The 27107-nt window shown below is 46.5% G+C and overlaps 6 protein-coding genes across 6 annotated transcripts; all 6 read left to right on the top strand.

Moving 5' to 3' along the window:
- Positions 1–1217: 1217 nt before the first annotated feature.
- HD556DRAFT_1464027 (uncharacterized protein) lies at positions 1218–4265 on the top strand (the record flags this gene model as incomplete). Its single annotated transcript, XM_041308307.1, has 8 exons — positions 1218–1433; positions 1485–1633; positions 1781–2077; positions 2129–2502; positions 2549–2759; positions 2860–3122; positions 3176–3664; positions 3896–4265. The coding sequence occupies 8 exons, from the start codon at positions 1218–1220 to the stop codon at positions 4042–4044; spliced, it is 2148 nt and encodes a 715-aa protein (XP_041163075.1). The 3' UTR covers positions 4045–4265.
- A 356-nt stretch (positions 4266–4621) lies between these two features.
- On the top strand, positions 4622–8029 carry HD556DRAFT_1440600 (uncharacterized protein; the record flags this gene model as incomplete). The annotated part of the gene is made up of 8 exons (XM_041306140.1): positions 4622–4960; positions 5012–5527; positions 5582–6008; positions 6468–6661; positions 6723–6921; positions 6971–7045; positions 7099–7773; positions 7827–8029. The coding sequence occupies 8 exons, from the start codon at positions 4622–4624 to the stop codon at positions 8027–8029; spliced, it is 2628 nt and encodes an 875-aa protein (XP_041163074.1).
- A 1980-nt stretch (positions 8030–10009) lies between these two features.
- HD556DRAFT_1354443 (Aldehyde/histidinol dehydrogenase) lies at positions 10010–12433 on the top strand. Its single transcript, XM_041302429.1, has 9 exons — positions 10010–10280; positions 10331–10647; positions 10706–11099; positions 11156–11433; positions 11496–11570; positions 11620–11675; positions 11730–11828; positions 11884–11962; positions 12019–12433. Exons 1-9 carry the CDS (start codon positions 10239–10241, stop codon positions 12113–12115), a joined length of 1437 nt encoding a protein of 478 aa, XP_041163073.1. The 5' UTR covers positions 10010–10238; the 3' UTR covers positions 12116–12433.
- Positions 12434–13690: 1257 nt separating this feature from the next.
- HD556DRAFT_1354430 (uncharacterized protein) lies at positions 13691–15405 on the top strand. Its single transcript, XM_041302428.1, has 8 exons — positions 13691–13806; positions 13857–14086; positions 14145–14263; positions 14317–14478; positions 14552–14627; positions 14679–14810; positions 14862–15046; positions 15103–15405. The coding sequence occupies exons 2-8, from the start codon at positions 14017–14019 to the stop codon at positions 15310–15312; spliced, it is 954 nt and encodes a 317-aa protein (XP_041163072.1). The 5' UTR covers positions 13691–13806; positions 13857–14016; the 3' UTR covers positions 15313–15405.
- A 617-nt stretch (positions 15406–16022) lies between these two features.
- Positions 16023–17038, top strand: HD556DRAFT_1306286 (uncharacterized protein; the record flags this gene model as incomplete). The annotated part of the gene is made up of 4 exons (XM_041299893.1): positions 16023–16152; positions 16191–16312; positions 16383–16506; positions 16683–17038. The coding sequence occupies 4 exons, from the start codon at positions 16023–16025 to the stop codon at positions 17036–17038; spliced, it is 732 nt and encodes a 243-aa protein (XP_041163071.1).
- Positions 17039–24264: 7226 nt separating this feature from the next.
- HD556DRAFT_1430962 (major facilitator superfamily domain-containing protein) lies at positions 24265–26851 on the top strand (the record flags this gene model as incomplete). The annotated part of the gene is made up of 19 exons (XM_041304955.1): positions 24265–24445; positions 24499–24575; positions 24632–24646; positions 24703–24731; positions 24785–24814; positions 24869–24887; positions 24933–24952; positions 25089–25163; positions 25213–25253; positions 25306–25338; positions 25390–25469; positions 25522–25570; positions 25627–25698; positions 25747–25823; positions 25876–25922; positions 26106–26173; positions 26226–26418; positions 26470–26603; positions 26658–26851. The coding sequence occupies 19 exons, from the start codon at positions 24265–24267 to the stop codon at positions 26849–26851; spliced, it is 1434 nt and encodes a 477-aa protein (XP_041163070.1).
- Between the last annotated feature and the right edge of the window lie 256 nt (positions 26852–27107).

Genomic DNA, 27107 nt, shown 5'->3' with positions numbered 1-27107 from the left:
TCCCCGAACCCACTGTCGTCGTTAAACGAAAGATTCGCAACAGAGCCACCGTGCACGGAGTGTCAAAGACTAGAGCTTCTAAGGGAAAGAAGCGTGAAGTCATTGACCTCACCGAAACCCCTGATGTCATCACAGTAAAACAACCCCAGTTCTCCTCGGACAATTTTATTTGTCGCGTCTGCAAGAAACTCGGACACCGCCACAAGAACTGTCCTGAATACCACTGCCGCATATGCCAAGGCCAAAAGCCTGGCCATCTCTCCATTTACTGCCCCTACGCCTCCAAGAAGGAGCTATTTCCGTTGGTTTACACCGACGAAGGCTTTTACGAAGCATTGTCGGAATGGGAGGCCAAAAAGGATGAGGAACTCCGAGATGAGATAGAACGAGCAAATCGGGAGTATGCAACTCGGTATAATGAACCAGAGTTTTCCAATGCTGACGCAGACCCAATTTACTACGAACACATGGACGAGTATGTCAACACCGAAGAATATTGAAGTCGGAGACTTCAACCGTAGCAGTGGGGTAATGTTACAGTAACATTCTGCCCCTATCTTCATTTTCTTTATCTCGCTTACAAATGGGCTGTCCGTATCATGCTTATCTCTTATCTTCACCAAGCGGGCTGTCCGCCTTATCTTTCTTCCTATCATGCTTCTATCTTGATAACCATTTACAAGCTCCGCTTGAACATTAGCTATATAGACTTAGCTACCAACGATTGTATTCTTTACTTTAATCTACTGGGTTCTACCTGGAACATTGTCCTTCAGTAAAGTCTCCAACCTTACTGTCTAAGAACCATTATTCTAAGGGAGTCAGCGACACTCGCCTTAGCCAGAAAACCTTGATCTCTCAACCGAGAGAAGACCTCCGTCTATCTGGCATCTTGCCGATTGTCTATTCAGACACAGATAGCTCGACTCATCCCAGTCGTAACACACATCAAGTACGTTACTGTGTGCTTGTGTGCTTTCTTCATTAAGTTCTATTCCCAGACCTGTTGATACTCGCGATTGCAGCCTGCGTATTGCCCAACAGCTTTCTGCATGGAGCGATCAATATGACGTACTTGCAGACACACTACTCGCATACCAGCATGACAGCATTGAATTTCCTGAGGTTGATGATTCAGATTGTGACGTGTTTGAAATTGAAGTAGTGGACATCTTCAGTGAGTAATTACATGATACTACTTTTACATTGCTTTACTGATGGTCACCGCTCTAGGCCGATCCATCCGCAGATTCAAGCACGAGTCTATCTTTCCCAATGTAACCTTACTTCGCTATGGATGCATTGGTTCATCGCTGGTGAAGCCCAGTGTCACCATTACAATTCGGACCCTTGCTGTCTACCGACAAACACACCGTGTGTGCCCTCGTCTCAGCATCCACGCTGAAGCCAAAAAATTGTGTCATCTGCATAATGTAAGTGCTGTCACCTTCAACATAATCTCACATAATTGATGTATATTCAAGGTATGCTATAGACATTATTTTGCTGAGCAACTCCGTGCTGCCTTTGATGTTTATCTCGAGCTTCAACGATGGATCACTGCTCGTCTTGACAAGCACCTTGGTCGTGATACTCCCAACTGGCGCATGCTAAATTCATGCCCAGCATGCCAGTACATACTTCAACAGGAACCGCCTTTATGATATTCTATCATCTGTGCCTGTGATGGCAACAATTCAGCCAAACTTGTCGATCCAGCAGTTCGTCATGGAGTGGAGCGCCTGGACCCCCGATCAGGAACATCCTCCATTTAGCTTAGTGGGCCTTATGTTGACATGTTTGCCGATGAGGTTGGCAATGCGCGCAACCAGCAGTCGAGGTCTCGCTCTGCCGCAACAGCAGCAACCATCCGTGATCCTGACAATCCTTGGATTGAGGAGCCTGAATCAGGTGATTCATCTGAACCAGTGAGCATATGTGTTGATCGATGGCGTAATGCGGCGCCAGAATCATGCAAGAAGATGTTCGCAATCTTCAAGAAATCAGGAATATTCATCACTGTCTGCCGTCATGGCTTTCTTCTGACCATATGTGACATGGTTCGGAGTGGCGAACTGTTAGTATTGTTTCTAGAATAATTATGGCAGAACACTAGCTCTCAGCACAGTATGAAATACCCAATTGCGAGCCTCAACAAACTAATGGAAGTTTTCGGGAAGAATATTCTTTATGGCTACAACATCAAATGTGCGCTTGAGAAGATCTTGCTCCGCAGCTCCTTGGCAAATCGCATCAAAGAACTCAACCTTCATGGTGTGGTTCCTGCCTTTCATGGTCATGCTCACAATTGCCTTTGCCAGGTCCAACACCATTCCAAGTACAAGGTTGGCACTGGTAAAGAAGATTTCGAGACTTGTGAACATGTATTTTCAGAGTCTAATGCTCTAGCACCTGAAACTCGGAACACTACCGAATTTCATCGCCACCAAGCTCTCGATGAACATTTTTGCTTTGCTGATATGGATAAATATGCTAACCTGTGTATGTCCTAAGTTTAATTAATTTACAATGCTGACAACAAATTTAGCTAATTTTATCTACAACAACTACATTCAAGCACTCGAAGCTATTGCTGCTACTTCTACATTCCTTGCCGAGTCTCCGGTGGGACCTGATGTGCCTTTTGAGGCTGATTTGGATGATGAGAGGATATTGTTGGAGAAAATGAGCAGCAAGAAAGACGCTGCACCTGTTGAAGTTGACTATGTGAAGGCGTTGGTTGAATATGAGGATGCGCTGTAGGTTTTTCTCAAGCAACCTTACGACAAACATTAATGGTCATTATTGCAGACTCGCTTATGATGCGGCTCGTACAGAATTTGGCAGACTCAACCGTAGGCCAAACTACTCCTCGAAGGACATCGGCAATGTTCGGCGTCGACACACACATGCTGCTGCTAAGCGCGACCAGAAGCAGGAAGTAGTCGAGGACTTTGAGCACCAGATGGGGATTGATGAACGTTGGGGTCCTAATCACCCAGAGCGTATCCAGGCACAGTCACATATTACGCACCGCCTCTTTTTCAAGGCTGTCGATGATGTTGAGAGATTGGTTGTCATGCGACTATTGGAACTTACAAAGTTGCAGATGAACGGTCTTGGTAAGTTCTAGTTCACGTCATGACATGATACTAATGTGAAGTTTTTTATCTAGGTTACAAACTTTGTACTCAAATTTCCAAAGCCCTCAAAAGCCGCGCAACTGCTATCCAAAATGCCCTTCAACGCTACAATAAGTACGCTGCTGAAATGATGCCACCCCGCCCTTCGCTCGATTGGAACCAAATAGTCGAGTATTTTTTTTTAGCTGAGTTCAACTTGCTATGTGATAGCAATGGGCAGATCCAGACTAAACGGTGGGCGAACCCTCTTTATTGGCAGGCATCAGCACAATACTTTGATCGTGTGCGTGCCCAGGAAGAGCTGGAGAGGCTAAATGTTGAAGTTGGTCGTTTGATGATGAAGATTCGTGATGACACTATCTACTATCCAAACACAATTGCTATCCTTTCCACTGAAGACCCGCCACTTGCCTCTGAGCTGAGTCGGCAATGGGAACAGCTTCAGTCGGTGAACTCATGGCATCAGCGACACATTCATCAAATTCAGACTCTTCATGGATATTCTGGACCACGATGGCCAGGTACACGACTTGGAGCAGTTGGTGGTAATAGTTTGGCTCATGATGTTTTGGCTGATGGTAGCGCTCCTACTGACAAAGACATTATCAATGAGGAGCCTTATGATGGAGAACACATGCAACAGGTTGAGGGTTACATTGATGGACTCGAGCATCACGCTGCTGATGATATGTAGTTAAAATATTGTAGCTCTTCAATGATATCTATTTGCCATACTCGTACAATCTTAACAGTGTTCAACTTCGTTAGTGACACTGTTGCTGGTCCCAAGGTCAAGGGTTTCATCATGCAGTGTATTAGTAAGAAGAAGCAGTTAGCTGTGGAGATCATCGATGACGCATATCATGACCGGCTGAAGGCGCTACCTGGCATGACTATCTGAGAATCATTTGAGAGCAAGGTAGAGCGTGAACTAAATCACGCTCATGATGACTCCAGTCAGTATGCGCAGAAGAACCTGAAGAACAACAACAATGTGAAGCAGATGGTCACAGCTGGTTCCAAGGGTTCATACATTAACATCTCGCAAATGTCAGTTTGTGTCAGGCAGCAGAGTGTTGAAGGTTGTCATATCCCATTCAGGTTCCGTCATCGTACTCTTCCAGAAGAATGGGCATCCAGATGGTCGTGAATTTTTGGCTATTCCACAATGGATTTAGTATTAGCATCAGTGACACTGTTGCTGGTCCCAAGGTCATGGGTTTCATCACACAGCGTATTAGCGAGAAGAAGCAGTTGGTTTCAGAAATCATCGATGACACATATCACGACTGGCTGAAGGTGCTACCCAGCATGACTTTCTGAGAGTTGTTCGAGAATCGAGAGCAAGTGACCGGTCGTATCTGAAGAATATTGAATGCCCAAACACAACCAAAATACATTGCAACTTGCAATTGTCTACTTTTGGATGGTCTGAGTACTTGCACAAAGTTTCGTCTTACATCTTTGTATCCTACATCATGCCTGTATGGAATCAGAGTCATTACAGCCGTGATCCAACAGTAGATGGGCTGAAAGAAGCCCTTGCCATAATTCCTCCCCCCGAACTCTTAGCCAACATCAACGGCATTCAAGAACGGTGGAAAGTCGCTGTCCTTGCCTTACTTGTTCATCAACTACACAACGATGGCGATCACATCAATCTTACTCACGGATTTCACTCTCTTACTTCAACTCACTACTGTACAGGATCATCACGGCCTGGTCCCACTCAGCAAACCAACCAACAGCAGCGGATGACTCTTTGGCAGATGCGCACTGATCACACGAAGACTATCCTGGCTCTTATCTTTGATCTGGTACGTCGACAAACAAAATATTGATTTACACTCATACATACTGTGCTTTAGTGTACCGCACTTGATCGGCTTACTGGTGGCTCAACATTGTTTTTCCATCACCCTGGTGCTACTGTTCCAGGTGGTGATATCACCCCAGAGTCGCTGAAAGCCGATGTCTACGTTAACCCAAGGGTGCTTGCAGAGAATGAGGAATTACATCAAATTGTCGCAGAGCTATCTCAGTTTTTCATTGAGCATTTTGCTACGCCTCTCGCACATCGCTTTGCTACTTGTCATACCCTCAACAATTGGCCAGCATCCAGTGGATCTAGCACGACACCATCACATTCCTCTACAGCGAATTACAACCGTGTCCCCCTCGTCCCTGCACCACTCATCAACTCATCATGCCATTTCCATGTTCGAGGCCGTCCTTCCAGCAGCCTTGCCCAGCTTATTGGTCTCAACACCACCCTTCTATCAGTTGTTCCACAGGGGTCGCCCCTTACCTGGAATACGAAAGCTGTCCCTATTTTTTTGGCACCAGCAGATCCGAACACGTCAAACATTCAGGCAATTGATTTGGTAGGTCAATATATATGTAATAGAAGCAGGAAGCTGACGTTGTATTGTACTTAGCGGAAATCTACTAAACGTCCTGTGGTCGTCTATGAGTCTGAAGATGAAGATGATGGTTACCCTGATACCAGCCCTATTACTCCCATTAGGAACAAGAGCGCTGTTATCCCGTCAGCTATGAAAGTCAGCAAACAGAGAGCTCTGCAGTTGCCATCTCCACAAGCTGTTCAACCTTCCTCCTCACTTCAGCGCACAATCCCTCTGTTGCGGGTCCAGCACGAGGTCTTAAGATCATTCGGTCCTGAAACGGAGGAAGTCATCGATACACTCGGGCTCCCCGACACATTACATACAATATGCGCTAATATTGAGAAGGCATCTCTACCGAAACGGTGGGTTGCAAAGCTAATGGAGGAGGCCGGTCTTAGTATGGAACAAGCTGAAGCAATTTCAGAGGCTATGCTGCAGGATGCTGGTTTCTTTTCATGTGTGTAATCATCTGATAATGTTGTTGCCCTCGCACTATATAAGTATGATGTATGTTTGTATTAGCAAAATCCATTGCGTCTTTGCTTGCTCTCATTATGAATCCTCGCACTCATCACCCATGACGACTAATGACGCGTACTCGTGGGCCTTATGTGAAGGTCTCCAAGGAGTTCCGTGCCTTACTCACTCACAGACGGCATGAAAAACACATGAATGAAGAAGGTTAAGTACAAGCTGTCCTTTGCTATCTAGAGGACAAAGCCATAGAGCTCGCACGAATTTTCAAGAAGCCTTGACGCCACTACCTGGAGCGGTTTTGCTTGGGCTCAAAATTTCAACGTGCAAAGCGAGGGAAAACGAGTGCGTGGTCTGCCTGGGTTCACTTCAAGGGTGTTAGGTCCAACACTGGTAAGTACAGTTCGTAATTTTGTGGACACTGCTGATGAATGATTTTCAGGCAATAGTGCACAAGTTGGGCGCACAAAGATGTCAGACATCATCAAGGACAAGGCCGAATACGATGAGCTTACGGAAGATGAAAAGAAGGCTCTCGTTGCAGAGTTTGACGAATTCAAAAGCCATGCTGCCAAACATCCACCTAATATTACAGCTTGCACTAAGTCAACTGAGTGTGCGAAAAGCTTTCAGGCTGTCAGGGACGAGGCATGTTTTTATTTTCCCTCTAGTACTTACTTGTTTAATATTCTCCTAGCTCGAGGCACTTTCACAATGCGCTGGCATAGAGGCCTTTGTGTTTATGGTTTGCAGCACATCTGACTTTCAGATGACACCGAAGGCATTCTTTACCAGTGCTGCCTGTGAGCACTTCATGCGCATCTACCTGCGGCGTGATGCTGCACGTACTGCCACTGACTTCAAAAGTGCAATGCTTTCGAAGGGGATCTTTACTTGTTCGTTTTTTTTGTCTAACATTACTTATTTAATGTTTCTTCAATACAGCTGCAGCGACCAACCATAAGAATCGTGTCATAGAAGCGAAGCGAAACATTCGTGCCGGTTTGCGAGCATCTCTTTGTAAGTTTTCTCTAGCCCTTCACAATCTCTCCCAATTTTAATGAGTGTGCTAGGTGAAGTTACCAAGGACGCATCAGCAACTGTAGAGTTCACTCGCTATGAAGTTGCAATTGTCCGCAAATATCACATCAAACTCGTAGGTTGGAACCACCCCCAATGGGCCAATCCGTCTGATCTGAAGGGTGGGATTGAGGCACTCGAGAATGTTGTTGCTGCCATTGCTAACAATACCTGCCGCTTTGTTGAGATTACAGCAGATGAAGTAGAAGAACACCGACAAAAAATTGCAGATGGGGCAGTTCTCACACCTGAAACCAAGCCCCGCCTTCCACCACCACCTACTAGTACCCTTATCTTGTCACCACCCTCTCAGCCTACACCTTTGTTGTCCGCAGAGCCCTGCCTTCCACCACCACCTACTACCCTTATCTCGTCACCGCCCTCTCAGCCTACACCTGTATCGTCCGCAGAGCCCCACCTTCCACCACCACCTACTACCCTTATCTCGTCACCGCCCTCTCAGCCTACACCTTTGTCGTCCGCATTAGGTGATTTCGGTGATTCTATTTCAGCTTCCAGTGCTTCCTCGGCATCAGATTTTTTGATTGACACACACAATTCATTTGATACCTTACCAGATGTATCACAGTCGGAGTCTCGGCCATCATTACCTATTAGCTCAATCACCGATGATCTGGTAGACCCAAGTCTTCTCGCACTCAGTAGAGGTATGTCAAAGCATTATTCATTCATATCGCTTTATTTATGTGACATTAAATAGATACTCAAAATACTGCCTACAATGATAGCGCGCCCCCAACAACGAGTCAGCTCCCTCTCCACCGCAACAAAAGGCTGTCAGATGCTGTGGCACCACAGCCACACACAAAACATGTGAGAAAATTGACAGAGAAACAAGCAGCGCTTGAGGATGCTAGGATAGATTCTGAGTGGCAGAGGAAGAGTAAGAAAAAAGGGACTTGAATTACATGTCCATTGGTAGACAACAAGGGTCCAGATTGTTGGCCATAAGTACGTCATATTGATTGTTCCATGTAGCACGTTGTTGGGCAATATATAGGCTGTGGTCGCATGTATCAATGGGTCTGGGAATAGAATTTAATGTAGAAAGTATGAGTGCACAGTAACATACTTGATATGTGCATTGGTGACCTGCTCAAGCTCTGAATAGACATACAAGTGTCCGTATTGGCATGTGAGGGTGCTTGAGATGTAGCAAGAGACTCAGAAGCTAGAAGTTGCTCTCGCTCATGCAGAGGCAACTCTACGTGATGATCAGCTGCGTTAAACAAAAGAAATATTGAAGCGTACTTTTGAGTAGTTCAGCACGAAATAACTTTGCTTGGTCTTCACGCTGCCGAATGCTGCCTGCTTGCAGGGTCTTGGCCTTACTACCACCGACTTGCACGATGCACTGACGGGATATACCACCCAATGAATTCCGTGAGGACCTGACCATGAGATGTGGTTGGAGGTGGCAGTGGCGACTAGAAGGGAAGTATGAGCGCTGCCAGTTCGCCAAGCCAAATGAATGCTAATAGAGTGATCGAAGGGATGGTACTGATGATTAATGGGCTCCTGGCACTATAGAATTGTTAGAAATACGTTAGAAAGACAACAGACAGGAAGAATGAGAATAACAGACAGGAAATAACAGAGTCTAAGTGTCACAGAGGGTGTTCAAATAATAACGGCGGATAGGATGGACCAGAGGGTAGACAGAGCACTGTGATGGGCTACAGGGTATGCAGCAAGCAATGCACAAAAATATGCAGAAGTGACGACTACTGAAGGAGCTGTTGAGCTCGCTGTCATGGACAGTGAGGGCAGGTGAAACAGGAGCGCAGGAATGTTGATTAGCACCAACAAACAATAAACAAACATAGCGTGCGAGAATAGTAAATAGCCTGAGCAGTAAAGTCATGGTTTTTGGCTGGTATCAACCGCCGGTGCTCAGTGCGAACGAGATTTTAGCTTACTAAAGGGGACGTATATGTCCCGTTTGGCCTCTTTACTAAGAAGGAAATATGGGAACTTGTATAGGTGAATTTTGGGGCGACATGATATAATTTTGGGGCGACACATGTTGCAGTTTTCGGGGCGACACACAATAGTTTTCGGGGCGACACAATTTCCTTTTTCGGGGTGTCACACAAATTCAATTTTCGGGGGGGCACACTTTTTATTTCGGGGGGGCACAAATAATATTTGTGCAGATTCAGCAGCATATGGGTTACTGTAGGTTACTGTCGAAAAAAATTGATGCCCCGGAGAAACGTGCTGTGAGCGCTGTGCCTCTGTGGGTTACTGTGGGAAACTGTCAAAAATGTTGATGTCTGTGGGGAAGTTTGTAGTTTACTGATGTATGCTACAGAGTCCGGAATGCCATACTTAGTACGAAAAAGGAAATGATGACGAAGTAGAGAAGCGATGACGAAGTTGATTCGCTCTGTCAATATGCTGGTAGCCAAAATTTGTTATAGTTCCAGCGTCAAAATTCAACGTGTAAATTGATCATTTGTGAATTACATTTTGATTCAAGTCTTGCCTGTCGAAAAACTCTGAAACCGCCGCTGTGTGACCAATCGGCAAGCTGCATCACTGCATTCGTAACACATCAGACTTCTTCCACCACTAAGCGAGAACTGGGGTGTTTTACAGATGGCCGGCCGCATCACTCGCATCCAACTTCTTAGAACTATCAGCATTGAGCGAACAAACCCCGAGTTGGAATAGGTAAGTAACATCAACGCACGTCTAGATCGGGTGTGGGTTTGATACCCGGTACCGCTGAATGACGTTTGGGCATGTTCCGATTATCAATTCCACTCCCATCTGCTTCACGAATCACGATCATCCAGGAACGATGTGGGTCCATGATGGAGTACTTGATGATGATGGGCATAGCCTCTTGTTACTGGTGGCATCTCTTCGTTTCCATCAATGTCCAGAATAGTTTTAGGCGCTGTGTGTCTGAATGAGTAAACAAGGAAGATGTAACGACATACAGCAACGGGGATCAGGAATTGAGCGCTGAGCTCGAGCGTGGAGCCCCTTGTTTCAGCAATGAAGGCAATTCGCGCCGAGTGGTTAAAGATGCTGGCATCTCTGTACACACCATTCAGTTTCTCGCCAGATCTTCAGAACCATTATTCCTCCAACTCGAGTCAATATGGCCTCCTTGAAGTATACCCCGAAGCAACAACTCACAGAGGTTTTCATCCGTCATATGGCGCTTATGATCAATGCTGATATTCCCTGTAGATTCACAGTAGGTTGTCGCAGACCTTCCGTGAGGGCCGCACCCTCCCGTTGGGATACCGCCGCAAGCAACTTCTGCAGGTCGCCCGCCTTGTTCAGGAAAATTCAGATGCTATCATGGCTTCCCTGAAAGCCGACATTGGGAGGCATCCTTTTGAGGCCACCCTCCCTGAACTACGTCCAATAGTTTCAAGTGCCCTTCATGCTGTCGAGAATCTTGATAAGTGGAGTTCTCCCGAGAAACCGCAAGTCGAGGCTTGGCGCAGTGGGTGGGACACAACCATCTTCAAGGTGCCCAAGGGCACAGTGGTTAGCATCAGGTAAGCCGCTACCATCTAGCCAAGTTGTCTTGGTGGCACGTTAACAATCCTCCCTTAGTCCCTGGAACTTTCCGTGGGTGCTCACGATTTTGCCGCTTATTGGCGCAATTGCTGCGGGTTGCACATGCTTGATCAAACCTTCAGAGCATGCCCAAGCCTCTGCGGCCCTCATGGCGAAACTAATCCCGCAATACCTTGACCCGGATGCCTATGCTGTCTGCCTCGGAGCCGTTGAAGAGACCACGCATGTCCTTAGTTTGAAATGGGACCACATTTTTTACACGGGCAGTACGAGTGTCGGACGGATCATCGCAGAGGCAGCAGCAAAGCAGCTCACGCCGGTGACTCTCGAGCTCGGTGGACAATCACCCGTCTTCGTCGACGGGGACAGCACGAACATTGAGATCGCTGCGAAGAGGATTCTGTGGGGAAAACAACAGAATGCAGGACAGGTAAAACCTACACTGTTGCTCTAAAGATTAGCAAAATAACTGTACTGTCATGGCAGGTTTGTGTCGCACCGAATCATGTTTTTGTGCAGGAACAACACCAAAGCGCACTTGTGGAGGCGTTCAGAAAAGCATATGACTCGTTCTGGCCAATGGGTCCGCTTGACTCCTCTTCTGAGATGGCTCGCATGGTGAACGCTCGGCACTACGAACGCAACAAGAGTCTCTTGTCCCGAACCAAAGGAAAGGTCGTGATCGGAGGACAAACTGGGCAGGATCTTCGCATTGAGCCAGCAATTGTTACCGGTGTAAAATTGGACGACCCATTGATGGAAGAGTCAGTTGGAGCTCATGCCCTTCCTAACGCTATCTAACTGACTGCTCAAACCGTGATTGTAGAGAGATATTTGGTCCTATTTTGCCAATCATCCCAGTTGCAAATGTTGACGCCGCCATTTCACACATACAATCTGGGTGAGTTTTTTGAAGATAGCCTATCAGGAAAAACCCTCATGCCCTATAGGTCTACTCCCCTTGTCATTTACGTCTTCACGGAAAATGAGGAGACAAAAAACAAATGTAGGGATCACCCTTCCACATATGAGATGCATGTTGATCAGCTGTGTTTCAAAGTCGTAGAGCGCACCCAGAGCGGGCAGCTGATTCTCAATGAAACTTTCGCTCAGGTTGCTGTCTATGAAATCCCTTTCGGTGGTCAAGGGCAATCTGGCTGTGTGTTCCGTTCCGCGTGTCATTGAGAGAGGTGCTCAGCGTTCATTCATTGCAGATGGATCATACCTTGGGAAGTACTCTTTCGACGCCTTCACCCATCAAAGAGGCTATATCAATGTCCCCGCAGACGCAAGGTGGGTGTGAGGCTCCCCATGTCGAACTTACTTGATTAACGCCGGACATATCTAAGGACGGAAGGCTTCATGCAGGGAAGGTACCCTCCTTACTCAGCGCCTGCACTTGCGTTCTTCTCCCAAGCACTCAAAGCGAAAATTCCCGACGCTTAATCCCTCTTTCATGTTTGGAAAATGTTAACATCATCATGTCGACGTTAAAGTTATCATCTTTAGGGTGATGCGAAGAAGGAAGTATACCAAACCAAGCAAGCTGCAGTTATACAATGTTCAATCGGTCTTGGGCCTCAATACTCATTATTGTAGTTACAAGAAACATGTGCATTAACAAGTGTAACTACCAGGCGCAAGTAGATGCATTAATCAAGTGTAACCTTATCTTAGAATGAGTCGTGTCTTGTGGCATCACATGATTCACATCACTCATGTCCCTTCATATCATTGAAGAGTGAGCCTATACCGGTGAATATTAGTCATTCATTTCAACGCTATACATTAGATTTATATGTATTTCTGACGTAGTGATGTACTTACTGTTTAGTTGATGTAAGTATTCTACACCACCATACATACTATTTTGTTGTTTCGCTGCACTGTCTCACAGTTTTGAGCTAGTTTTTCGATTATATAAGCGTCATGCAGTGTTTGCGGGCATTTCCCACCTCCAATGCAAAGGACTTGCCAGTGTATTCTACATACTCCGCTCGAATGAGCCGCAACCCCCAGACTTTGCCAAAGGCCCCAGACTCTGGCCGCCACAGACTTTGGCCCCAGAGTGGCTAAATCTCTGACATTCACGGGTCCCTAATGTAAGTCTTTACAAAGTTCTGACAATGGACATATCTGACGCTGCGACTGACAAATCCTTTCGGACTCGACAAATTCCCGTTTACCGTTACTATGCACTCGTCCATCATCTCGATCCTAACATGCATCACCTAGCACCAAGATGCGGGGTACCTGGCAAGTGTTATGCATTGGTGAGAAACGGGTAAAGGGCAGTACGGTTGCAATAATGATGCATCACAGGTGCGCTACTAATACCTCCAACTTATGCCACAAACCTGTGTGTAGGCATCTTGCATGCAATTCAGTATACATCAACATCCTCTTATCTCTCCACATTGATCAACGACCTGACTCCCCTGTGATCAGCAGATAAGCTAGTGACAGTACTTCTTGTTTCCCATGTAGCACCGTTTGAAATCGGTGTATCATCACCGGACGGACTCTATAATCTGGATGTTGCGAAGTTGAAAGGGATGATGGCCGCCTGGCAGATGAAACTAGGTACTGAGCTAATGTCGCCCCACCTATTTTCTCTACAGATTTGAGATTGATGGATACTCTCTATTCGCTACTGGAAGGGTAATCACTGCATAGAAATGTGTCAGAGTCGATTCAGCGGCATTGGTAGGAAACATGATAGCGGCAAGATCTCCCTCCGTCTGCTACTGATTACTGATTAACGGGGATATCGGGAATGCGCGGCAGATGGCACTTAATATATCGACTTGCATAGCAAATGGCATCAAACACACGCTTTAAGGTTGACGTTGAACGTTGAGGACTCTTGCGCACACCTCATGGCAAAATTTGCGTGATGGGCGGTTGTAGTATCCAATAGTATCGGTGACTGATCACTGCAGTTTCAAATATAACATAGTCACTGGGTGCATGCTAGTACATAACAGCCACATACTACTACTTCCGCGATCAAATTGGAAAGAATGTACTGTCTACATCGGGCGTTGCCCCAAGAAGACAATAAATAAGATTAAAAAAATTAAAAAAATTGAAAAGAATGAATAGTTTGCTACTGTGATGTCGAATCATAGCCGTTAGTACGTTTCAAGTCCAGCTAGAAGAATTGTTCATCAAATTTGCTGCACAGACTCGGAAAAGATACAGATGTAATTCGTTATGGCATATGAACTATAATGATTGGTAGATGGCCTGCTGGTATTTAAAGGGCCTTAGCTGAACATGAGGCTGGACAAGATACTCGCACCCTGATCCTCGATACTTAGTACACCCCCAAGACTCCACTTGCTATGGCTTCGAGAGGCATGCCACTGGATACTGCTGCTATATTTTCAACCGTGATGGAAGGAATCTTATATGGTGCGTACCATCACAATGGATCTGTCCGTCCCATTCCCACCAAGCTAGGGTTATTCAGGCTTTTCGGTCCTCATGTTTATGGGTACCATGTGGGCATTGACACGCAAACGTCGTATGAAGGAGATTAATCGCACAAATACTGCGGTGGCATTCATGCTGCTGATCCTGAGTACCGCAGTAAGTTTCTCGCCTCTTGCATCTGGTATCACCCAGTACTCAAATATCTCGAGCACATGATAGTAGACATCATTCGTATCGAAGAGGGTTTAGTCACATATCGCGACACATTTACAGGGGGACCAGCGGCATTCTTTGCAGATGTTACCCAAATCACATTTGTAGTCAAGAATATAATATATACCATGCAAACAATGCTTGGCGATGGGATGGTGGTGGGTTCAATTTCTATCCGCCAGATTGAAGTTGCAACCCTTTTGGCTTATGAAATGTCTTTTTCGGCCAAAGATTTATCGCTGCTACATTGTTTGGCAATCTGTGTGGGTCATTATTGTACCGAGTTGCTTGTGGCTCGGTATCACAGGTCAGGTCACAATCATGCTCAGAAAGTCGTACCTCTGATGTCCCTGCAAAGTGTGTGGCATTTGTGCAGTCTACAGTGTCTCAAAAGCGACTAACGAGGCTGGAAACATCTTCGCCAAAGCAACTGGTCAATGGATTACGGCCTTCTACGCCATGACACTTGCAAGTAATTTATTGGCTTCAGGTGAGTACATTTTATACCTGGATACTCGAGGCCTGAGACCAATTTATTCAGGATTTCTGGCATATCGGATCTGGAAGATGGAACGTAATATATCTGCAGTCCGCACTTCAAATAACTCCATGATGCCGATAGTGCGCGTACTTGCGGATGCCGCTATTCTGTACTCTGTGACGCTCCTATCGGCATTGCTGTGTTTCGTCGAAGGTAATAACGGACAATATGTTGTACTAGACATGGTAATTTCCACTATCAACTCCTTTTTATCGAAAATAACCAAACTTTGGCTACCTAGATTATGCCGATTATCTCTATTGCATTTTACATGGTTATTATCCGGATGGCAATGAAAACAACAAGTTACAGTCACATCTCGGCTGCCGGGATGGGTAGTAACGAGACGGCACGAGAGATTCCACAACAATATCATATGAAGCGTATGCCAGTGGAGGTGCACATATCCCAGATCACGCACCAGGATGAAACCTCCAAATCGACATACTGAAAATTTAGTTTTGATTATCAGCGTTTGGTATCGTACTGCTTCTGGACGCTATTTGTATTTAACTTGTTGGATATGACTATATGTTTCACTCGCTGGCAGTTAGTTGAACCTCTCGGTCATTTTTGCTCTCAATGCAAGTAAAATGTGTGTCATGTATCGATTTACAAAAGATCGAGTAGTTAGCATTCAGACAAGATCCCTATGTGAAGCATAGACCTAGATGCACCATTGACTCTCTTCTGACCAGCACTGCCTGCTTAGCTCCTGTGGCTTGGACCTGTCAATCAACTCAGACCCCCGATCAACTTGACACGCCTCAGGCCTGCACGCGGATTGCCAGATGGATTTCATTAACAGAGCTGCATGTCTTCTCGGTATAAAACTCCGAGTATAGTTTCACCACTAATGAGGACAAGTGGAAAATCAGCGTGGTCCAGTTAAAAAGGCCTCAGAGACGAACGTCTACTGTTACGGTAAGTAACCCTCTTACGCCACACTATGCGCATTTCATTGAAGCGTCATACAACAACTCGGCTAAGACTTTCTCATCGTAACTTTGCGCACATTTGCACAATCAGACTTTTGTCAGTGTGGTTTCCTCACACGTTCACATCATAGCCCAACGAGTCGAATTCCAAATGGTCTGACAACCTCAGGGAACCATAAATCAAATAAATCTCCTGTGCTGGGAGGGGTGAAACGCGTGTTCAATGCTATATCGTGTCGTAAAACCAAGACGCGGACCTAGAGAGCTAGTGAAGAGAAATCTTACGATCTACTCGAAATGCGGTGTCGCCACCTGGGAAGATCCCTTGGACGGCTTCCAGCTGCTGTTCACAGGTGATGACAATGCAACTCCGATCAACTGCCGATATTAGGTGCTGCCGAAATGAGCTGTGTCATTGGTGACACCAATATTGGGGGTACCGCGTGGGTCGGTGACGAGTACAAGTGGACAGATCATGATGCTTGTTTGGCTGTGGTGGGTGTTGGTGAGAAGGTAAGGGATTATCAAAGATACGTGGTCATTACGTGTATTGCCATCTAACCAAGGTAAGGCACGAACCTAGATCCTAGAGAGTGCTAGTGAATGCGATCAGCTCTTGTTCGAAACACAACGCCGCCACCTGATTGAGCCCTCGCAAGACATAGAGGCGTACAAATCTGGCAGTGATGCTACGATTCCGATTTCAGGTATTGTTGAAGGGAAATGAATAGGAATATCTGATGCTTCTGCGAGAATGTTAACAACGAGCATCCAACTAATCAAAGATACAAACCCAGTGTGAAGTTTTGAAAAACGACCCTGCGAAATGTAGCGTCACCACCTGCTGTTTTTCCTGTCATTTGCGAAGCAAAAATGACATCAGGTGATGGTACTGCGAAGGAAAATAATATCAATGTTTCTGGGAGAACATTGAAATCAACGACGAGCATCGAATTAGAATTAAAGCAGGATGCGAACCTGCAAAGAGAAGTTTTGAAGAGTGAACCTCGAAGGGCAGCAGTGCCAACTACAAGGATGACATCAAATAATGACGCTGCGATCTCGATTAATGCCAGACATCATGGACTGCCAAAAGCTGTGATAGACATGGGGGTACAGCGCTGGGAGAGTAAAGTTTGGAAGTGGGAGTTTAGAAGACAACGAGGTGATCTGCAGGAATCTAGAATATATATCTGGTTGGTTATTTCTTTGTTCGAGGGTGAAAACTTGTCGAGATGAAAGTACTCGTAACGACGATAAATCAGATGATCCGGTATCGTATATATATGGACAAAGGCCTTTGTGATGGCTTTCATGGTTATTGAATATGAATCGAGAATGTTGATGGGTGGATCCCTTTGTTTGTGGGGTAGCGACTCTGTCCTGCAGGTGGTACTAAACGCAAATAATTGAGGTGTTTAATAGCAGATCCGGTTACGAGTGCTGAACCGGTTCACAAGGGAGCGCCTCGGTAAAAAATTGAATGGATGTTGTAAGGTATTCATGTGTGGTAGGGGAGCTATGCTGATTAGGTCGATGTTAGGATGGCTGTTAGCTAACTTGTGTCGTTTGAAGCGCCTTGTTGATAGTTGAGTTCATTTTAAAAGCGATGCAAAGTGTGAAGTACTCAAGCTTATCGTTACTCGCAACGAGCAGAAACTTCATCTTGACAATATCACGATGAGTAAATGTCGTTTACAGCCATACGGGCATGCCCCTAGATATAGAGCGGGTTTGAAATCTTCAGCTGTAGATAGATGGACACGCAAGAAATCACGCGCTTAACCGCGGCGAGCACTCCGACCAACAGCAAATGACCGCGAATGACCGCGCGCCAAGTCATTGAAATGAGTACGAGTCATCATAGGAAATTGACAATCAAATGATGGATCCGGGACTCGGAGTAGACATTACTTCAGCTGGATACTGCTGAGAACGCCCTCAATGCTCCACGATACTCAAGCAACCTCCGAAGCAGACCGGAGATGACAGCGCATTACAACAAGTGAGACAGGATAAACCAAGGCAATCAGAGAACTGCGGCAGAGCAGATGATGAAGCTGAAGACGGCGTCAGTCATGTCACAAAAATGAAAGATAAGCGAGAATTAATTGGGTTTTAATTGGTTTAAACGAATTGAATCAACGCTCGCACTCGGCTCTGGCCGAGTCTCAGCTCTACGCACATACTTGTCACTGATTGTGACATGTTGCCGTGACTGAGTCTCCTAAACGCTGGTGACGCAGACTTCGGTCTTTAGTTCTTTCGTCTCGACCGTCATCAGCGTTGAGCACGTTCTGCTTGCGCACATCCTGCGCCACAATTTAAAGCTACTTATTGAATTCTACGTGTAAAACTTCAAATTCGGTCGTACCTCCATGTCCAGTAGCCAAAATGTCTCATCCGGCACCCAAGCATCACTTACAGGACCAGAACAAGCGAGGACTTCGTCTCAAGCCAACACTGGAAGATCGGCTCTTTCGCAACAAGACTTGGTTGAGAAGTGCCTCAACATCGTCGAAGACTACAAACAATCACTCATCTCAAAGCAAGAAGCATATGTCACTATTACGAAGGTTGTCGCAGCCAGTTCCAACGAAGCCTCTGACCAAGCCGAATCTTTTATCGCGGCTCCGTACTTCGACATGGTCGAACAATGGTCCAGAGACATTGATAGGACCAGAACATTTCGGGAACCTGACGCTGCACGACAATCTGAAGAAAGGGACTTCGTCCCTCCTAGAGAGGATGAGCATGAGAGAGAGCCCAGTATTGAGGAAGGTGAACCTGTCAAAAAACGGTCTAAACTGGACCTCTCCTGTCTCGGACGAGCCGAGCAATCATTTAAGGGAGGTCAACTCTCAGCGAATCTCACTTGCACCAACGAAATCCTTCTCAACTGGTCGCAAGACCCAAAAGAAGTTCGACGAAGACTCATGTACCATCGCTGCTGCCCGGAATTCCACGAAGCTGGATGGGCAGAAATCGTCGCAGGAAAGTGCATCAATCTTGACGCCGTCCATTCCATTATCTCCTCCTCGCGCACTATTGACAAATGCACCGAAACTATTGGAGACATTGAGATCAAGTTCTCCACCGCTACTGAAGCAGTCTCGAAAAAGATCACTACCTCTGCACAATGGTCCGCAGCTTGGAATAGAGCCGCAAGGGCCATTAAATTCGCATTCCCTCATTGAGAGGATGAGCTCGCCTCCTACGGAGAGTACATCAACGATAAGTTTGACCGCAGCGTCGAACGAGCTCACGAGAGAATTATTAGATTTGACAAAGCCGTTAGGAACCGAGCAGCAAACTCTCGTAGAGTTGAACTCTCCGACTTCGCGGCCTTTGCAGACATTTACGAGTCCCACTTCTTATCAGACGGCAGGCATCACGATGAGGACAAGCAGTCGAAGCCCGGTGCAACGGCACGGGATAAGACCTCCTTCAATCGGCGAGAGCCTTGCCGAAAATGGAACTCGGGAGAATGCTCTCGCAGTGCTCAAACCTGCCGCTATGCGCATGTCTGCTCACACGAGCAGGATGGGAGATTGTGCGCGCGACGTCACACAGAAGCAAGGCATTTCGAAGAGTCCAAGCCCAAACCTACCTGAACGTCCAATTAAGCGCCCGCGACATAGACAGGGCCTTATTTGGTCTCCAATGGATGTTTCATTCAGTCCAACAGCACGTTCAACTGAATATTCGGAACCCGTACCTACACCTCCTTCTCACGAAGTCCTTCATAGTGATGCGGCTCAGACCATCGCTCGAAGGCCAGACCTTTTTCGTATCGTTACACCTATCAATGTTGACCGTTTCGAGGAACTTCTCTTGGACCATCCGAACCAGCCGTTTGTTAGATCGGTTTGTCACGCTTTGCGTGAAGGCTTCTGGCCTTGGGCTGACACCTCTGATGACACGTACCCGTCTATCAATGACAACTCCTCGCATACGTGTTCCAAGACTGACGTACAACTCCAATTCATTGAAAATCAGATGCAGGAAGAAATTCGTTTGGGTCGAGTGTCCGAAAGTTTTGGAACAGAGCTTTATCCAGGAATGTATAGTGTGCCAATGCACACCGTTCCTAAACCCAATTCGGACAAACTTCGCTTGGTTGTGGACCACACTGCGGGCGAGTACTCATTGAACTCTATGATTGATCGGGATGCGATCAAGGGTACCAAGCTTGATGGTCTACACTCATTAGGTGCCTCGCTGCTCAAATTTCAAGAGCAGCATCCGAACATTGAGCTAATTATGTTCAAATCTGACGTTTCACAAGCTTTCCGTCGGTTACCGATGCACCCTCTATGGCAGGTCAAACAGATCTTGACTGTGCATGGTCAACGACACGTAGATCGTAACAACAACTTCGGTGGTCGAGGATCTCCGAAGATTTGGATATCCTTTATGTCACTTGTCGCGTGGATCGCCATTCACAAAATCTTAATTGATGCGCTTAAAACCTACATGGACGACTCTTTCTCTTTCGAAGTGGCCGGACGTGTTCTCTATTATCCTCCTTATGATTGCTACTTTCCCGCAAAACAGACTCGACTCTTACAACTTTGGGATGACCTTCATCTGCCGCATGAACGACCAAAGCAAGTATTTGGCGCGCCATTGACTATCATTGGATTTGAAGTCGACCCGAATGCTATGCAGGTCACGTTACCCCATCATAAAAAGGCTGAGCTGGTTATAGAGTTACGTCGTTTCGCGCAGAAAAATCACCGTTGGTCCCTGCGCGAATTCCAGCGTCTGGCTGGTTGGTGTTACGGACTAGGATAGTTCGAGCTCTCCCTAGGCGGATTGCCTAATCTGATAGCGGGCTCGCTATTGGAGAAACGGGGATCTTCTCTCGAATGAGAGGTTCGGGGGTTCCACTTAAGGTAGCGTCGGCTTTCCTTAAGGTGCGGCTTAGACTGAAGGACTGGGACTGTCTTTCAGAGGAAGTTCTGGTTAAAACCTAGTAGAATCAAGTAGGGAATATACATGATTCTGTCTGCTCTATATACTGTCGTCCGTGTGCACAGACCAATACTACGTTCGGTAGGTAGGTATAAGTGTGTCTATACAAGGGCATCTTATCTGATGCCATGCGGGCGATTATCTATGCATGAGGCTTACCATGCCTCTTCTATCTGTCCTCAAGGCGTAGCATGCCTTTGAGTCTAACTGCGCATGCTGCGGCATGCGGCTTCTCTTCTGACCATGAAGCAGAGCTTCTCCATGATCCGGGTCGAGGACCATCTAGGTCCGATCAGATGTAGCCTAGGCTGGTCTAGGTCATCTAACGGCGTCCAGGCCGTTCTAGGCATCTCTACGAGTCTCCGTTGAGTCGGTAAGTCTTTCAAGACGGTGCATATGGTGGGATAGGGGCTAAGGTCATGATGACCTCCATAGGAGGGGTTCTCGGTTACATGTTATTGTAACAGTTGGTGCGAATGGAGCTTTAACGTGTTTCCTCTGTTGAAGCCAGGTTTGTCGGTGCTTTACGACAAAATCCGAGGAAAGAAGAATGCATTCGCTCAAATTCACGTCAATAACGCGCTACTGCGCGAGTTACGTTGGCTTGCAGACCACGTCGAACGTTTGGATGGCTTACACCTATTCCGGTGTCTAGACTTTGAGCCATCAAGAGATGATGTTGTGGTTATCTACACTGACGTGTCAGCAGCAGGAATGGGTCTCTGGTTCCCGGACGATAACTTCGCGTGCCAGTCACCATTACCTGGAGATGCTCCCCACGACTCTATCTTCTTCTTCAAAGCGTTGGCTGTATGTTCCGCTATTCACGCTGTCACAAACATGGATGAGACCCCGGCAAAGTTACTCATCTACACAGACAATTCGAATACTGTGGCAATGTTCGACTCACTTCGAGCAAGACCCGTCTATAATTCACTGTTACTTTCGGCCGTGGATATCTTAATCAGCTATAGCGTTGACCTGCGGGTGGAGCATATTCCAGGTCAGCAGAACGTCATCGCTGACGCACTCTCACGGTTTCACAATGAGCTCGTGAAAGATCTCATGCCTTCGGCGCAGATTTTTGACTTTGAACCCCCTCGGGATGCGCTGGGGGTGGCAGAAAAATGATCCGAGGTACCACACAGTCCAAGCAACCCGTGCGGGAAGCTTGGACTCTCGAACGCTTACAGCTAGAGCGTTCACTTGCCCTTGGCTGCGCTATTGAATCCACCACAGCTTCAGCTTACGACTCGCATCTAAATTCCTATCTCAACTTTTGTCGACTTCATCACCGGGAGGTAGAGCCAACTGCGGACACGCTGTCCTTCTTCGTGGTGTGGCTATCACATCATATCGAGCCACGATCCGTGGACTCATATCTTTCGGGAATTGTCAATCGTCTGTAGACACACTTCCCGCACGTTCGTGAAATACGGACATCTTTGCTCGTCACGCGAACTCTGAAGGGTTGCAAACGTCGCTTATCTAAGCCTGTTCAACGCAAACAACCACTCACTTTGGATGATCTCACTCTTGTGGTCAACACATTCGCATCATCTACAGAGTACGACGATACGCTATTCGTGGCAATGCTGGTTACAGGTTTCAAGAGTTTGCAACGTCTCGCAGAGCTCTGCTGGCCTAATGCAAAATGACACCAATCCTATCGTAAAGTGGCGCTACGCCACTCTCTCATGCTGTCTGCAACATCGGCAAGCTACACATTACCTCACCATAAGACGAGCACTTTGGGAGTAGGATGTGAGATCTTGGTGATGGCAGAGCCTGAATCTAGAGCGAATCCTCTAGCTCTCCTACAACGGTATGTACGTGCTCGCGACAGTCGCTTTCCACACCATCCACACCTCTGGCTGACTACGAGTGGCACTATCCCGACGCACGCATGGTTCATGCGTTACCTTCGGCGTTTCTTTCCCCCAACTATTTCTGGACATTCGATGCGAGCCGGGGGTGCCACTGCCCTAGCTGCGACTGGTGTCGCGCCTGCGCTGATTCAGGCAGCGGGACGCTGGTCTTCGGATGAGTTTCAGAAATACATTCGAAAGCACCCTTATCTGCTTCACTTGCTTATACACGGTTCTCAAAATCCGTAACTCACTGGATTTGACAGCTTAACGCTCGAATTGCTTGGTTGAATTCTCGTTTGCATCAACTTCTTGTAACAGTCTGGGGATTCTAAGTACGTCATCAGCATTATTTATAATAAAAAAAAAAAAAATAGCCCTCTAGCGCTTGGTCGAGAGTCAAACTTGACTTTCTCGATTTTTCAGTCACCAGTCGTTTGGAGGGGGCTCAGTCACCAGTCATTTGGTGACTTGTACATTACTGATTCTTTCTATTTACTATACGTACTTCTCTGTTTTCAAACGAGCTGTCACTTCCCAGTATTAAAATTGATTGCGGGTCCTCCGAGCATTGAAAGCCAATGCAATGAAAGCGCGGGAAATTACAAACATATAAGGCAATCAAAGGGTCCAAATCTAATGAGGCGACATTTCAGTGACTCAGAACTTTTGTACTACTACTCTCTTGAACCTTGCCTGTATCTCTCCGAGTCGTAGGATGCCTCAGCCCCAGGGGCCAGGTGGCACAACGTTAATGGTACACTGGCTCCACTTGGGCTGGTAACGGGTATCAGCATCAGTACCGCATTCCAGGACGCGGGCTGACATAGTGAAGCTAAGTACATCATGATAACACCTTCCTGAACCGTCCACCGTTCTTTCCGACTGATGGGACAGCCGGAAACCGTGAAAATTGATCCTCATTCGTCTTACCCCTCCCTGTATCGACAAGTGGGGTCCGAGCCTGGAATCGTATGTCGGTATAGCAACGTTCAATGATTGACCCATTTACTGACCAGTAGGGATCCCCAGGTGGGCCGCGCAAATGCGACGGTTAGACCATCAATTAATGTGATTCGATGGCAGCCATGGGACCCTGCGGGATCACCTTCGAAACATCGCTGTTGACAGACCTGAGACATCCCAAAATTTGGACTTCTGTGTGGAGTCGGATGTAAAATTCTGGTTTTCGAATTTCAATACGTTTAGGCAATTGACTTCCTCTCGTGCCGTGTATTTCATTGATGGTGACGTGGTGATAGTCCCCCAAAGGCACAACTAATCATCCTGAAGTGCGTCCGTGGAGCTGACTCTTGCATCATCACGAGCTAATCTGTCTATCGCAGGGACAGCAGACATCGTGTATCTGAATACGGTCGATGTGTCATAGCATGCCCCCGTCCCTGTCGACATGGGTTTCAGACAAGGGGGCATAAATATAGTCGAACAGGTATCAGTACCGTAATGCCGGCTAATCAAGGTTCATGATTAAAAAATCAAACCCGCCATGAACGTTTTAAAGCCCCAGTCACACATTTATCAAGAGAGATTAAGAACTTCCCTCCATATTCTCGCTATTTTACCATAACTTACATTGTGAACACTATTCCTGCGGATCACATGAATTCTATCAGCTCTGAACACAACCAGTGTGACGAGGAGCGGCCGGAGGACTCGGTTTTGGATCTCAAAAATGTCCCAGTGCTAACACCAGAGCAGGAGAAGAAACTGTGGAGAAAGATTGACCTGCGGATAATGCCTATCCTCAGTTTGATGTATCTTCTGGCTTTCCTTGACAGAGGTGCGTAGTTATCAGGACAGTTGACGTCGAATACTCCCCTCACTCTTCAACAGGTAACATAGGTAACGCGGCGTTGGAGGGGATTATCACTCAACTGGATCTCACGGGAGACAAATTCAACATTGTATTGGTATGTAATGTGTGGTTGTTTGTTCACAACATCACCAATCTTACAGCTGAATACAGATAATGTTTATCATAGTAAGTAACGTTATTCTGACAGGTATCGGATTTTGTTGAACTTGTAAACCGTAAAGACATACTGCCTGTTTGAATGTCCCTCTAAGTTCGTTTGGGACCCAATTTGTTGGTTATCTGCGCGCTGACTGCAACCTCAAGCCTGGTTCTTAAAGCGATCAGACCATCCAGGCAAGTGTTCGTATTAACCCTTAAGTACTATCTAACCGACCCTGTGTATTTTAGATGGCTTCCAGGGATCAATGTAAGTTTTGCATGATGGCAGCTGAATTTATCTCACGATCAATAGTTTGCATGGGGGGTAGTTATGTGCGTCATTCACTCTTAATACATTCTAAAGTTACTGAGGAAGCCTATTTCCAGGACACTCAATGCTTTCGTGAAGACGTGAGATTGAGCAGTTTTTTTGCCAATTTTTTGACTTGATATTGACCTTACATTTCAGGTACCCTCAGCTTGTTGGAGTGCGAATCTGTCTTGGTATCACTGAGGCAGGTTTGTTCCCTGGTGTGGTTTATTAGTGAGGATAAGTAAAGAACTTTTGCGGGATATTGCTGATGGATCTGCAGCCTTACTTTGTGGTACCCGAGACACATGCTACAATATCGAAGTAAGTGTCCTGTATTTGGTTGTCCGCTTAGGATGTTGAAGTGCTCCGGTAGTTGGCTTGTTTTTTGGTGCTGCAACGGTTGCAGGTTTGTTGTCTCGCTCCATCATTGGGATTTTAATAGTGAAACAAATTCCAGGTGCTTTCTCTGGCTTACTAGCATTTGGGATTGGTTACATGGGTGGCATGGAAGGACTCGAAGCATGGTCCTGGATCTTCGTGAGTTCGTTCATGGCCGATTTCAGAATTAATGCTCAAAATTCATATGCAGCTGATTGAAGGCCTTGCAACGATAGTTGTAGCCATCATTTCTTTCTTTGGCGAGTGCAGCACGCGTTCGATTACACAAAAAGCTGATATGTATATGATCGTTTAGTGCTTGTCGACTTTCCGGAAACAGCTAAGTTCTTGACCCCGGAAGAGCGTGCTTTTGTTGTCTGGAGGAAAAGTAAGTGGAGCAAATCTTGAGAGGGCAGATACGACAGACTTCTTTCAGAATATGACAATTCATCGGTCGGCGAGGAAAAGAAGTTTGCTGTTAAGCACGTCTGGGCGGCATTCACAGACTGGCAGGTAAGATGCTAATTGTTTCTTTGTTATGTTCGTGCCTCAACCAACTCGTCAGATCTGGTTGCATATCCCCATTTATGTGTCAATCGTTGGGCCTCGTAAGTGACACACCTTGGCTGCTCAGCGACGTCAGACGCTGATTTGATCACTCTTAGTGTATGGCATCACCCTGTTTCTCCCGTAAGTCGATTTTTAGATCTTTGAAAATGGTGTTTAACCTATTTGTGCCAGAACGATCATCAAGAGGTCTGTCATGACAAGCTGATTGTGATTCACTTATTCAAGTGCATTCAGCTTTGGATATAACACGCCAGTCAGCCAGTTGCTCACCGTACCACCATATATTGCCGGAAGTCAGTTTTTCTTACCTATCTGCAATCTCACGCGGTAACCTGTTCCATTTAGCTATCACATTGCTCGTTTTTGCACACTACTCGGACAAGCTGAAAATGCGATCACCTTTCATTCTTGCCGGCCTTACAATGTGTCTCATCGGCTTTTCGATAAACATATCTACCGCACCCGATAGTGTCAAGTATTTTGGGACTTACGTCATTGTTATGGGAAGCTATGCATCATTGCCTGGTATCATTTCTTGGTATATCATTATCAGTCGCGTCATGACCAAGGCTAATATATGGTAATCAAGGCTTGGAAACAATCTTTCCGGCCAGTACAAGAGAGGCGTTGGCATGGCCCTCGAAATGAGCATCGGAAATCTCAGTGGTGTGGTTGCAGCCACCGTCTATAGGTCGCGAGACGCACCTCGGTTCATCTTTGGGTGTAAGTTCAAATTCGTTAACATAAGGCTCGCGTCGGCTAACTCTTCGTTTCCAGATGCATTCGAACTCATGTTCGTCGGGATTGGATTCATCTTTTTGCCGCTTGTGGTGTTTATCTACAAGAGGATCAACGCCAAACGCGATGCTGCCGAACGGCTCGCAAGAGAACGGGGGGAGAAAGTGCAATATTCGTACCAGGAATTGCGGGACTTGGGAGACCGTGCGCCTGACTTCAGATACACGTTATGAGCAGGAACAAGGTTATGCCTTGTGCTTGATGACTTGGTATCGAGGATACAAGTCTTCGCAGAGAGACATTATGTTTATCGTCTCTTTAGAACCGAATACATATGTCTCAGTGTTGTAATTGTCGCTGTAATGCCATTCAACTGTACAAAGTGTCAGAGGTGACTTTGTCGCGGGGTCCTCATCGCTGTCGTGCATTGCTGTCAAGTACTGGTAACATACTGGCGCTTAGATGATCGGACTCCACGGCCGGTTGACC

The sequence above is a fragment of the Suillus plorans genome (assembly GCF_016647745.1).
Source record: "Suillus plorans strain S12 chromosome Unknown HD556scaffold_14, whole genome shotgun sequence".
Lineage (NCBI taxonomy): Eukaryota > Fungi > Basidiomycota > Agaricomycetes > Boletales > Suillaceae > Suillus > Suillus plorans.
Note: the sequence above shows the minus strand (reverse complement) of the source record. Positions and strands in the feature narration are given on the sequence as shown.